The sequence below is a fragment of the Camelina sativa genome, chromosome 11 (assembly GCF_030686135.1).
Source record: "Camelina sativa cultivar CO46 ecotype springtype chromosome 11, ASM3068613v1".
NCBI lineage: Eukaryota > Viridiplantae > Streptophyta > Magnoliopsida > Brassicales > Brassicaceae > Camelina > Camelina sativa.
Window position 1 is genome coordinate 26,555,218 of NC_141890.1, and position 12,761 is coordinate 26,567,978.

Below are 12,761 nucleotides of genomic sequence, written 5' to 3' on the forward strand. Positions count from 1 at the left end.
ATCAAATGTATTTCAAAATGTATAGAATAACATCCCGCGGCATCTCGCAGGTTTAACCTAGTTATTGTTAAAAAATTATAACAAATGAAGATGGTCTATGATTCTTTAGAACAAATGAATTCTTAAGGTGTAAACTCCTAATAAGTGGTACCGGATTCTCCAACTAAACTATATATATATATATATATATATATATATATTTATTTATTGATTTTGGCCTTTGTTGGACCAATTCTTTTAAATTATGGCTTATTGTCCAAACTCTCAAATATAAGTATTTTTGGTTTAGATAAAATTTCAGTTTTGCCCCTCTGTATCTTCTCCTTCCTTCTCTTCACGACACAACAACAACAATTTTTTTTTTCTGCCGCCGATCAACACCAATTATTTGGCCTCCAAAACACAAAACCTCTTTCAACCAAAACTATGGCTTCTGTGATCCAATAAATCCAAAACCATACCTTCTCTAATCCATTAAACACAAAACCTCTCTCAATCTCTATTTTGTTTTGCATGAAGAAATCTAAATCCTAAGGGGATACTATCTAGTGAACCCAAGGATTTCAAATCATAAACACTAGACCAATCAAAATTCCCTTCGATTTTCATGAACCAAATGAAAAAACTACCGAGAAGAGGAGATATTCGGATCTGACCATTCACGGCGGTTGGTAGGCAAGAGAGAAAGAGTCGTGAAATAGAGAGAATTGTTTACAAGAGAAATTTCTTCTTTTTATAAATATGAAAATGCTTAATTTCATGAGTCCGGACGATTAGTCGTAAATCCATAAGAATTTAAGAAAAACCCCCAATTCTGTAATTGATCCATATATATATATATATATATATATATATATATATATATATGTTTGCATGTTTAAATGTTTTCATGATTCTGTGATGTGTTCGTAGTTCACTGTATTAGTGGATTTGAGGTTTTGGGGTTTTATCAATATTTGTATTGGGGTGAGCACAATACTAATAAATAAGATTTTGCGGGCAAAGAATAGAGCAAGTCCTTTATTAACAAAATGAAGTCGTTAATTACAAAGAGTAAGAAAGTTCGTCAGCTTACAGGCAAGCTGACGACCAGAAAAATGACTAGCTCAAAGGTGGAAACAAGTTACATAAAAGCCAATAGACTCCGTTTTCGATGCAAAGTATTGCTTTCTGGATAATGTCCGAGATTCAGAATGAGGTTCCCAATAAATGTCTTGAGCTATTTATAGGTAAATGTGGAGTTAGGACACTCTAAGATTTCTGCACGAAATCCCAAAATTAACCTATTTTTTGTTGGATCAAAAATCTAGTCTGCTATCTCTGGTGAATCTTTGTTGGGCCGAGTTGGCATACGGGGCAAAACCCATATCCAACAATCAACGTTAAAACAAAATAACGGAAAAGCTGGAGAGAGATTGAGAAACGTTTGTGGTAATCTGATAGACTTTTCTAACATGATCATTTATATATTTTTTAGAAACATAAAAGAGTTTCTAACCAACGTGGGTGGTCGAGCACTTCAAATGCAAGGATCTTGAAGAGTACCTAACAAAATTAAATTAATGAAAAAAAGTAAAACTGAAGAGAGAACTTGTATCTAAATGAAAAGCGACTAGGGTTCTATGAAACTAATTAATGAACACATGTCACATATCTAATAATTCAGTTAATATAAAATAAAAAAAAATTATAACAAAAATAATATACGTACATACTTTTTTCTTTATAAACGGTACCGTTTTGAGGTGCTCTAAGGTTTTTAAACCCGATTTGAAAAACAAACCGGACAACCTTCCGGTTTGTCGTGCATGATTTCTTCTTTATATATGTGTCTAAGTTAAATTTGACCCAGACCGCCGGTTAAACCGTTGGTTAGCGGATTTTTCCGGTTTTATCCGAGTTTCTTAATATCTGGTTTTTAAGTAATATCTGGACCGGAATAGTTTCCGGTTCACAGTTAAACCTGTTCGACCAGCCGGTCCGGTCCAAGTTTCAAAACATTGGTTTTAAGTCATTTATCATGCATGTTTTTAATTAAAATCTTAAGAGTCCAATGACATTTCCTTAATTAACTAAAAATAGTTAGGCCTAGTATAAAACAGACAAAATTTGGGTTTTTTTTTTGTCTGAACAAAACTAACCCAATATAGAGACACAAACCACCATTTCAGAGCATGCAAATTAATTTCTACAGATCCAAAGGATTCGATGGTAGCTCTGGATTACTCTATCTCAAGATTTGAGAATGTATCATTTTTCTAATGAAAAGATGCGTCAAACTTTGAATTTTTGTCTTAAATAACTTCTTGTTGACTTGTCTGCACCAGTTGCTGTCAACCATGTCTATGAATAAATGGTTTTGCTAGCTTGTAGCATAACTGGTCCTATCGTTGACTTTGAGCTTAAGAAGAAAGTTTCATTCCTTTTTTCTTGTGGTCATGACTTTCTCTTTACGCTGCTATCAGAAGCTTTAGGGTTGAACCCTAATCACCTCAATGACATGGACTGCTCTAAGGGTTTGGTCATGCTGGGCCATTACTACCCACCGTGTCCAGAACCTGACCTAACTTTAGGCACAAGCAGCACGCCGACAACTCTTTTATTACCGTCCTTCTTCCAGATCCGATCGGAGGCCTTCAGGTACTTCGTGAAGGGTACTGGTTTGATGTTCCTGGAGCTCTAATTATCAACGTCGGAGATCTCCTACAGGCAAGTTTGCTCAACCAAAACATTGTTCCTAAATTATGCAAAAGTATATATAATGTTAGATTTGCTGACGTGATCTTTCTCTTGTTTCAAAGTTGTTTTTAATGCAGCTTATAACAAACGAAAACTTTATTAGTTTAGAGCATAGAGTATTGGCGAACAGAGCAACTAGGGGCCTAGGGCTCGGATCTCTGTAGCATGTTTCTTCACCAGCTCCGTGGGACTGAATCCTACATATACGGACCCATTAGAGAGCTTGTGTCTGAAGAAAACCTTTCGAAGTACAGAGAGACCACCATTAGAGACTACACTGCTCACTTCACTGCCAAAGGACTTGACGGAACCTCTGCTTTGCTCCACTTTGAAATTTTAATTTATGAAACATGGCGAGCTAGGTAATACTTTCTTACACAGTTACGTCATGATATGTAAATATGTCGGAGATGTGTGAACCACATGTAGAATTTAACTACATTTAACATGGCTCCAGATCCTCCGAAGCCACAAGATCCGAACCCACAGGATCTTCTAGAAATTTTGAGGTATATATACGACTCCATATCTTTAACTTGATGTGTAAGTCAGTAAGTGTAATCTCTCTATTCATTTATATATGGTGAATTGTTTTAGGGATGTTATGATAAAAGAGACAAAATTTGGTTTTTTTTTTTTATCTAAACAAAACTAACCCAATATAGAGACATAAACCACTATTTCAGAGCATGCAAATTAAGTTATACAGATCCAAAGGATTCGATGGTAGCTCTGGATTACTCTATCTCAAGATTTGAGAATGTATCATTTTTCTAATGAAAAGATGCGTCAAACTTTGAATTTTTGTCTTAAATAACTTTTTGTTGACTTGTCTGCCCCAGTTGCTATCAACCTTATCTATGGATAAATGGTTTTGCTAGCTTGTAGCATAACTGGTCCTATCGTTGACTTTGAGCATAAGAAAAAAAGTTTCATTCTTTTTTTCTTGTGATTATACTGAGCATAACTGATCCTATCGTTAATTTGTACCATAATATTGTTCTGTTTTCTGCGAAACAAAAACGATGGAGGTTGCTTCATTCGATCGTACCCGTGAGCTTAAGGCTTTCGATGAAACCAATACGGGTGTGAAAGGACTCGTCGAGGCAGGAATCTCACAGATTCCACGCATCTTCCATCACTCATCTGCCAACCTAGCAAACCCTAAATCCCTTCCCTTGGACTTGCTACATCTCAAGACGATCCCAACGATCGATCTGGGAGGACGGATCTTTGAAACCTTGATCGAACGCAAGAACGCGATTGAAGGGATTAAAGAAGCAGCAAAGAAGTGGGGTTTCTTCCAGGTGATCAACCATGGAGTTTCACTCGATCTTCTTACGAAGATGAAAGATGGAGTTCGTGGGTTTCACGAGCAATCTCCACAAGTGAGGAAAGAGCTCTACTGTCGCGATTTGACAAGAAAGTTTCACTATTCAAGTAATTTCGATCTCTACTCTTCTCCAGCAGCAAATTGGAGAGACACTGTTACTTGTAACATGGCTCCAGATCCTCCGAATCCACAAGATCTTCCAGAAATTTTAAGGTATATATATATAACTCCATATCTTTAACTTGATGTGTAAGTCAGTAAGTGTAATCTCTCTATTCATTTATATATGGTGAATTGTTTTAGGGATGTCATGATAGAGTATTCGGAGGAAGTGATGAATTTGGGTGAATTTCTCTTTACGCTACTATCAGAAGCTTTAGGGTTGAACCCTAATCACCTTAATGACATGGATTGCTCTAAGGGTATGGTCATGCTTGGCCATTACTACCCACCGTGTCCAGAACCTGACCTAACTTTAGGCACAAGTCAGCACGCCGACAACTCTTTTCTTACCGTCCTTCTTCCAGATCAGATCGGAGGCCTTCAGGTACTTCGTGAAGGGTACTGGTTCGATGTTCCTCATGTTCCCGGAGCTCTAATCATCAACGTCGGAGATCTCCTACAGGCAAGTTTTGCTCAACCAAAACATTGTTCCTCAATTATGCACAAGTATCCATATAATGCTAGATTTGCTTAAGTGATCGTCCTCTTGGTTCAAAGGTTATTTTTGGGTATTAATATTGCAGCTTATAACAAACGACAACTTCATAAGTTTGGAGCATAGAGTACTGGCGAACAGCGCAACTACGGCTCGGATCTCTGTGGCATGTTTCTTCACCAGCTCCATGGGACCGAACCCTACACTATACGGACCCGTTAGAGAGCTTGTGTCCGAAGAAAACCCTCCGAAGTACAGAGAGACCACCATTAGAGACTACAATGCTTACTTCAATGCCAAAGGACTTGACGGAACCTCTGCTTTGGTCCACTTTAAAATATGAAACATGGCGAGCTAGGTACTACTTTCTTACACATTTACGTCATGATATGTAAAGATGTTGAGATGTGTGACAGTGTGAACCACATGTAGAACTTATGAATTAATATTGTTATTTCTGTTTGGAGGTCCAAATGAAGGTGTGATCTGATATGGTTAAACGATATGTTTTTTTGTGGAAAATAAAACCATTACAATTTATGCAAATTTCTACAAATCCAAAGGACTCAATGGTATCTCAAGATCTCAGAATGTCATTTAGTTTCTCTAGTAAAGGTTCTTAGGATTTTGATGTTCTCTGAAAATCCGACAAATCCATCATGTCCTGTTTCCGTAACACCTCGCTTTGAAGATCGGTCCAAAAATGTCTTTTCCAATTGAGAAAATAAATGAATCAGCGAGTACATCTATCTCTAAGAATAACTAAATGTGGAATAAATTATTGATGTACGGATCGGTATTTTTCTCATCATGTATCTAGTCAGAAGCATCAATCAATAAGTATACACTATAATCAGCCTTAAACAATAATGACACCAAACCAAACAAAAACAATCATGTAGTTTTTCTAACTCTTTTGATGATTGTTGTTAGTTTGTTTTGGTTTTTATGATTTGTTGTATGATTCCTTTTTATAAGTCGTTTAATAATGTCTAAGGCTGATTAAAGTGCATGCTTAATGATTGATGGCAGGTTCTTAATGACTGATCTCACTCCAACACATACTTTTACCTAGGATCTACTCTCTCCGTTTCACAGAGAGGGTCTTTTTGACACATTTTACAAAAATTAAAAAAAACTTTGATATTTGTATATTTTTATTTAATAAATTATTTAGATTCAATGAAAAAAAATTATAGACTAAGGATGGATCATGAAGCTATATTATAAAAAAATACACTGGCAATGTAGAATGACATTGTTTTGTGAAACAAATATAGTATTATTTTATCAAAATGGAAACTCAAAAGAATGTTAATTATTTAAGAGCAAATAAAATTGTATAATATAAATTTCAATATATTTTTAATTTTTTTCTTAGAATTTATTTTTATCATTAGTTGTTTTTATTATTACAACCAGTTATATTTTATAATTGAAATTTAAAATGTCATTTAAGAAAAAAGAAAAAAAAACTCACCTCGTACCACTACAAGAAACACATTATACAAGTTGGATTAATGACACAATCAATAAAGACCTTATTAAACCAGTCAGCATGGAGGAAATCAAGACTTCGGTTTTTGCTGTAGGACCACATAAATCTCTAGGTCCAGATGGTTTCAGTAGAGCTTTCTATCAAAATTTTTGGGAGGATATCCACCTTGACATCATCCAAGAGGTACAAAGCTTCTTTAATACTGGAGTATTGGACCAAACACTAAATCATACCAACCTCTGTCTCATCCCAAAAGTCTGAGTCACCAAACACAATGGTTGAATTTCGACCAATTGCAATCTGCAATGTGGCTTATAAAATAGTTTCAAAAATCCTAGTGCACCGATTGAAGAAGCATCTCTCAGGACAAGTAATAGAGAACCAAGCGGCTTTCATTCCGGGGCCCCTAATCACAGATAACATCATCATTGTCCATGAAGTCTTCCACAGTCTCAATACAAAAACAAGACATGCGACCTCCTATATGGCCATCAAAACTGACATTTCTAAAGCTTATGACTGACTTGAATGATCATTCTTGGAAGAAACAATGAAGAGACTGGGATTCCACCCACAATGGATAACCTGGATTATGAATTGCTTCTGTACAGTGATTCCACCCACTCAGTATTGATAAATGGATCACCAAGAGGAAACATAATTCCAGAAAGGGGAATCAGACAAGGAGATTCGCTCTCTCCTTATCTTTTCATCATGTGTGCTGAAGTCCTCTCCCACCTGATGAATAGAAACATGGCTGAAAGGAAACTGCAAGGAATCAAGATTAGTAACAAAAGCCCTGAGGTTAGTCATCTCCTCTTTGCTGATGATTCTCTCTTTTTTACATTAGCCAATGTAAGATCAGCAAAGAAGATAAATGATATTCTGCAACAATATGAGAGAATATTGGGACATGCAATCAACCTAAGTAAGTCCTCCATAACCTTTGGAAAGAAGGTTCGACAAGAAAACAAGACGAGACTACGACATATTCTCAATATTCATAATGATGGTGGCGGAGGAAAATACTTATTAGGCATACAAGAACAATATGGACGACGAAAAGGTGAAATGCTTCAATATATCATAGAGAAAGTAAAAACAAAACAACAAGGTTGGAACAAGAAATTCTTATCACTCAGAGGGAAAGAAGTGCTTACCAAATCCATAGCCCTTGCCACTGTATATTCTATGAATGTATTCAATTTTCCTAAAGAAACTTGTCAAGAAATTAACTCATTCTTGGGTAACTTCTGGTGGAGTTCGGATGAACAAACTCAAGGAATGCATTGGTTATCATGGGAGAGAATGGGAATCTCCAAAAATTCAGGGGGAATAGGCTTCAGAGATTCGGAACTTTTCAATGATGCTTTGCTGGGTAAACAAGCATGGAGATTATTACATCAGCCACAGTGTCTAATGGCGAGGGTAATCAAAGGTAAATATTACCCAAAGTCAACTGTTCTCAATGCAACAAGAAAACGAAAGCAATCATATTTTTGGAGGTCTCTAATTCATGGAAGAGATTTAATGAAGCAAGGAGTGGGACCCTTAGTAGGAAATGGACAGTCAATTGATGCATGGAATGATCCTTGGCTCCCAACAAACCCACCAAGAGCTCCTGTGCCAAGAGGTAACCCAATACCAACGATCCTTAGTAGTTGGATTATGTCTGCACAAACATCATGGGATGAAGAAAAATTAACAGAGGTGGTCCACCAGGATGATATTGAGAAAATAAAAAAAAATAAAGCTATATTCACAACAGGGACTAGATTTATGGGGTTGGCACTACACGAAGAATGACATCTATTCGGTTAAGTCGGCCTATTATCTTGCAACACAACTACAGGTTCATCAACAAAAACCAATACCATGAAACATTGAGATGAAGAAAAACATATGGAAACTGAAGACTGCTCCAAAAATCAAGCATTTCCTATGGAGAATGTTTTCATGTATATTACCAACAGGTGAAAATCTACGAAGGAGACATATAACTCGACAAAGTGTTTGTACAAGATGCTGTCAAGAAGAAGAAACAACCATTTGTTCTTCACTTGTTGCCATGCACAATCAGTATGGAGGGCTTCGGGACATCCCATTGCTGGGATGATCAACTCAACTTCTTCCTTAGAGGAAAATCTAGGCAAAGTTCTGAACTGCAGTCTGGATAACAATACTTCTTACACAAATCAACTGCCAGATTGGATACTATGGAGGATCTGGAAAAGTTGCAATTTACTAACTTTTCAGCAACGACATCAACCATGGTCCCAAACTATCAAGCTAGCCAGACATGATACTAAAGAATGGATCAACGCAGAGGCATATCTAGCAACACTGAATGCTGTACACACAACACCAACAACACAAAGCATCCAAGGCTGGACCAAACCAGAGACTTCGTGGATTAAATGTAATCATGATGCATCCTTTGTCAATACAAACAGAGAACCACAAGCTGGCTGGATTATAAGAGATGATACTGGAACTTATATGGATGCAAGCCAAGCAAAAGGAGCAAAAGTCCAGAATGCTTTAGAGAGTGAATGTCAAAGTCTACTACAAGCGATGCAATATTGTTGGATGAAAGGATTCCGCAAATTTTTTTTTGTGGGCGATTTGGAGCTAACAAAATTACTACGCGAACATATCATCAGCTTTGGAATGCTTAATTGGATAAGAGAAGTCATATACTGGAAAGGAAAATTTGAGGATGCTAAATTCTCATGGATTGAAAGAAATACCAATAAAGCAGCTGACTTTCTAGCCAAAACTCCATTACCTGAAGATAACTTTTTCATATTTCATTTCTATGTTCCGAATGGATTAAGTTGTTTCCTCCATGAGGATTATTATATTGCAAACTATTAATGATCAATAAAATCAGATGTTACAAAAAAAAAGATCGGTATATTAAAGTAATTTAGTAAACCAACTTAAACCTTTCAATTAGAAAGGTATTTTGCGTCGTTTTAGAAACCGACTTAAACCGATAGTTGTTTTGCGTCAATTTTTTTTTTGGGAAATTTTGTCATTTATCTAAAAACTATATGAGTTTCCGATTACACTTCAAATCTCTTCCATTTACGAGTTCTTAGCTTCTCGTTGCTGTGGAGTTCCGATCTCTTTGATTTCAATCTCTTTTCCGATTCAAGCTCAGAGGCGGAGAAGCATATCAAAATCGATGATCTGTGTAAAGGATCGAGACGAACGAGCATCCTAACTCATCGAATCCACCAACTCAGGTATTGATTACAACTTGGAACATGATCGGAGATATTCGCTGTTAGAATATCTGAAATTTAGATGGAGAATCGTGATAGTTTGATACGGGAAATTCAAATCTCAGTGTTTGAAGGTATCAATCCTTTTAGTTGATAGATTTTTCAAAATTGATCAATAAGAGAAATTATGATTGGTTTAATTGAGTTTCAAAGTAAAAGAACTGGTATAAAGGAACTGGAAACAATGAAAATTCATGAATTTACCTGAGTTTTAAAAAAGATTAATTGGTTACTTGATTTGCTCTTGATTAGACAATGTCAATTCAGAAAAAAGATGTTTGTGCAAACCATTAATTTCAAATGTTAGTTAAACCGATTCTGGTACAACAGTTTTGAAGGCATGCTTAGCTAAGTATCGGCTTCCCGATTACAACCACGAGAGACAAAAGAAAAACTAATGCGATGAAACGAAGAAGATAGATTTAGGATATTAAAGATGATCCCATGGAGCTCCTTAGGTTGATTCTCCGACGTGATGGCTTCAACCAATTGTTTATAATCAGAAGCGACTCAGAGGTTTCGTAAGCCCAGGTTATGGGCGTCTTGAAGGGCATGGAACATAGCTAATGCTTTTGTGAGGAGTGAGGATTATATGCAAAAAGGGTTGCCGATCCTTTGAAATGTTGTCAGATGGTTTCATTGCTGAAGATCCATCTGCATGCTGCAGTATTTGCCTGCTTTTGCCAAGCCGCATCAACGTGAAAGCTAACTACATCAAATCCCTTTGAGAGAAGGGGATCTCAGGTTCGTTTAGGTGACAAGATCGGTTGTGCCTCCTGGGCTTCGCACCATTCTCGTCCCAATTTTAGGGCATCAGTTAAGGTTTTCATTGGGGACGATCTCTTATCGTTAAAAAGTAGCTGATTCCGGGAGATCCAGATCGCCCACAGTATCTATGGGAACAAGGGTCCACATCCCACACCACACGGGTAAGCAGGTTAGATGTTTGGATTTCTCGATTAGTTCTCTGATCGTCTGGATGGAGTTGGGGGCCAGAGGTGATTTGAAAGGGGCCATAGTCCATATTTGGGATGCGAAGGTACACGTGAAGAACAAATTGAAGCTTGTTTCATCCTGCCCACAAAAGGGGCATTTAGCCTCAGAATTGATGGTTCTTGCTCTCAGATTTTCTCTTGTTGGTAAGGCACCTTTGATTGCTTTCCAGAGAAGGAGCTTGTTCTTTGGTGAATTTTTTTTATGCCAGATATTTTCTGATCAGTTAAAGCTTCTCAATGTACGAGGTGGCTGTGGGGCATTCGATTCACTCACATTGATACTCTCATAGTAACCCGATTTTGCAGAGTAGAGGCCATTCTTTGTTGGTACACATAAGCATCAGTATCTTCTCTTCTACTTAGTTTAATGTTGAGAATTTCATGTTCAAGATCTGGTAGAAGAGCTCTAATTTTCTCTCTATCCCAATCTTCAGTCACCGATGAGATAAAGTGAGCAACTATGAGGTTTTGAGTCTCCTTCGTTGGTGGTCCCACTCCAATGAAATCCACGTCTCGCCAGAGTGAAGTTCCCTGGCCATTTCCATCACTTTTCAAAGACACAGCTTTAAAGTGGCAGTATCTCCCTACCAGGATCTTGGCTAACAGGCAGTTTGGTGAGTAAGTAATCTCCAACTTACCTTTGCCAATAATGCATCATTAAAGCTTTGTAGATCTCGAAAGCCTAGGCCACCTACACGTTTTTATTTTATGAGTCCATCCCAAGAGACCGAACACATTTTCTTGTTGTCCAGTGAGCAATCCCACCGAAATCTTGTCATCACTGATTGAATTCGTTTACATAGGGATCCAGGGAGCTTGAAGCACAACATTGTGTATGTAGGTATTGCAGCTAAAACAAATTTAAGCCATATCATCTTCCATACAGTTGATAAGAATCTTGAGGATGAATTTTTTTCTCTTTGTCGGATCCTATCCACTAAACTGGTAAAGATATCCTCCTTTTCCGTCCAAATATTTTAGACAAATCCAAGTATTTACCCAAACCTTCTTCTTTGGATATACCCAGAAAGGTTTTTGTTTGTTCTCTGATCGATTTGGGTGTTTTTGCAGAGAACATGATGGCGGATTTCTGTGGGTTGATCATCTGGCCAGAGGCTTGCTCGTACATCAAGATCTTGAGAAGCAATATGATATCATGAGTTTGTCACATAATCTCATCAACAAATGTTGTCATCATTTATTGGAAGGTACAAAGCTAGCTACTTGATCAGTATTTAACTCTGTTATATGTCTCAAGCTTTTATCAAAGGTTTTATCTTGTGTCATAGTAACACACATGAATCAATGATGTACAATTACCAACATGGCTTTTCAGGCTTTGCTTACCGAGTCACAATTCAAGAAAACTGCTGGTACATACTTACAAGCTCACTTTATGTATAATCTAACACTAAGGGATTGACATGGAACACACTATACGTAAAGTAGTGCAGGTACTTTGAAATTATCTCTTGTTAAGGTCTATTTATTTATATGATCTCATACATCCAATCTGATAATCCTATGTTTCTTTGTATAGAGTGGCCACTTTTTGTATGGAGGGAGAAGACAAATTTGTTCAACCCTCTCTGTCCAAGATTTCTCTAGCTCCCAGAATCTAAGGTACATTCTTATTGTCTTTTTTATTTCATTGTGTGTGATTCTCTAAGCACAGTTAGATATATGTACGCTTAATGTGTGCTCTAGTTTAAAGCAATTATTGTAGGATGCACGAAGACTAACTACAAAGATCTATGATGATTATGTTAGGCCTTCTACGCACACTTCTCTGGTCATTGCTGAAAGGATGTATATTCTACAGGAGGAGCCTTTTAAAAGTTTTGATTTTGAAGATACTTAGGGGTAGCAAAAAGATTTGAAGATATAGATAAAATTGTGGATAATATGTTTACATGAGACATTTAAAAGTTTATGTGTAAAATTTATACGTTTGATAATTGATTAATAGATATTTAATATGGTCCAATATGGTATTACTTTCAAGATATTCGTTGACTACTAATTTAATAGATAATAGTCAGAAAATTTATCAATAAATAACTTAAATGAGCAAATTACGACAGTTTATAAAAACGACGTTAGCATTAACATCAACGAATCACCGACGTTAATTCTTCTAAAACTGACGGTAAATTTTTGACGTTAAACCTAGCGTCACTTGCTAAACCGAAGCAAAAAAAAAATTAACGTCGAAGCTTGTTAAGTCGGTTTGAAAATCGACGTTATA

The 12,761-nt window shown here is 36.7% G+C and overlaps 2 protein-coding genes and 1 long non-coding RNA gene across 11 annotated transcripts; all 3 read left to right on the forward strand.

The window, feature by feature from the left end:
* Positions 1–2,260: 2,260 nt before the first annotated feature.
* LOC104724151 (1-aminocyclopropane-1-carboxylate oxidase homolog 3) lies at positions 2,261–5,276 on the forward strand. Of its 2 annotated transcripts, none has more exons than XM_087475980.1 (5): positions 2,261–2,709; positions 2,802–3,101; positions 3,197–4,285; positions 4,376–4,697; positions 4,819–5,276. In XM_087475980.1, exons 3-5 carry the CDS (start codon positions 3,765–3,767, stop codon positions 5,071–5,073), a joined length of 1,098 nt encoding a protein of 365 aa, XP_087332106.1. In that variant the 5' UTR covers positions 2,261–2,709; positions 2,802–3,101; positions 3,197–3,764; the 3' UTR covers positions 5,074–5,276. The 2 variants fall into 2 exon arrangements, with proteins under 2 accessions (XP_087332106.1, XP_087332107.1); XM_087475981.1 differs by having other exon boundaries at positions 2,532–2,709; positions 2,817–3,101.
* Positions 5,277–8,250: 2,974 nt separating this feature from the next.
* Positions 8,251–9,105, forward strand: LOC147934430 (uncharacterized). The gene has a single exon (XM_087472629.1). The coding sequence runs from the start codon at positions 8,251–8,253 to the stop codon at positions 9,103–9,105; it is 855 nt and encodes a 284-aa protein (XP_087328755.1).
* Positions 9,106–9,875: 770 nt separating this feature from the next.
* LOC104724152 (uncharacterized) lies at positions 9,876–12,500 on the forward strand. Of its 8 annotated transcripts, none has more exons than XR_015571003.1 (8): positions 9,890–10,657; positions 10,760–10,840; positions 10,948–11,131; positions 11,325–11,458; positions 11,585–11,721; positions 11,850–11,967; positions 12,054–12,136; positions 12,284–12,500. It is a non-coding gene; the product is annotated as an uncharacterized LOC104724152 (long non-coding RNA). The 8 variants fall into 8 exon arrangements; XR_015571001.1 differs by having other exon boundaries at positions 9,894–10,657; positions 10,738–10,840; positions 11,266–11,458; XR_015571002.1 differs by having other exon boundaries at positions 9,894–10,657; positions 10,948–11,127; positions 11,266–11,458.
* Positions 12,501–12,761: the final 261 nt, after the last annotated feature.

Coding starts and splice junctions, on each gene's coding strand:
- LOC147934430 (XM_087472629.1), top strand. CDS start 8,251: ATGCTGTCAAGAAGAAGAAACAACCATTTGTTCTTCACTTGTTGCCAT.
- LOC104724151 (XM_087475980.1), top strand. CDS start 3,765: ATGGAGGTTGCTTCATTCGATCGTACCCGTGAGCTTAAGGCTTTCGAT. Junction 4,286..4,375: donor GATCTTCCAGAAATTTTAAG/GTATATATATAT, acceptor GAATTGTTTTAG/GGATGTCATGATAGAGTATT. Junction 4,698..4,818: donor ACGTCGGAGATCTCCTACAG/GCAAGTTTTGCT, acceptor TTAATATTGCAG/CTTATAACAAACGACAACTT.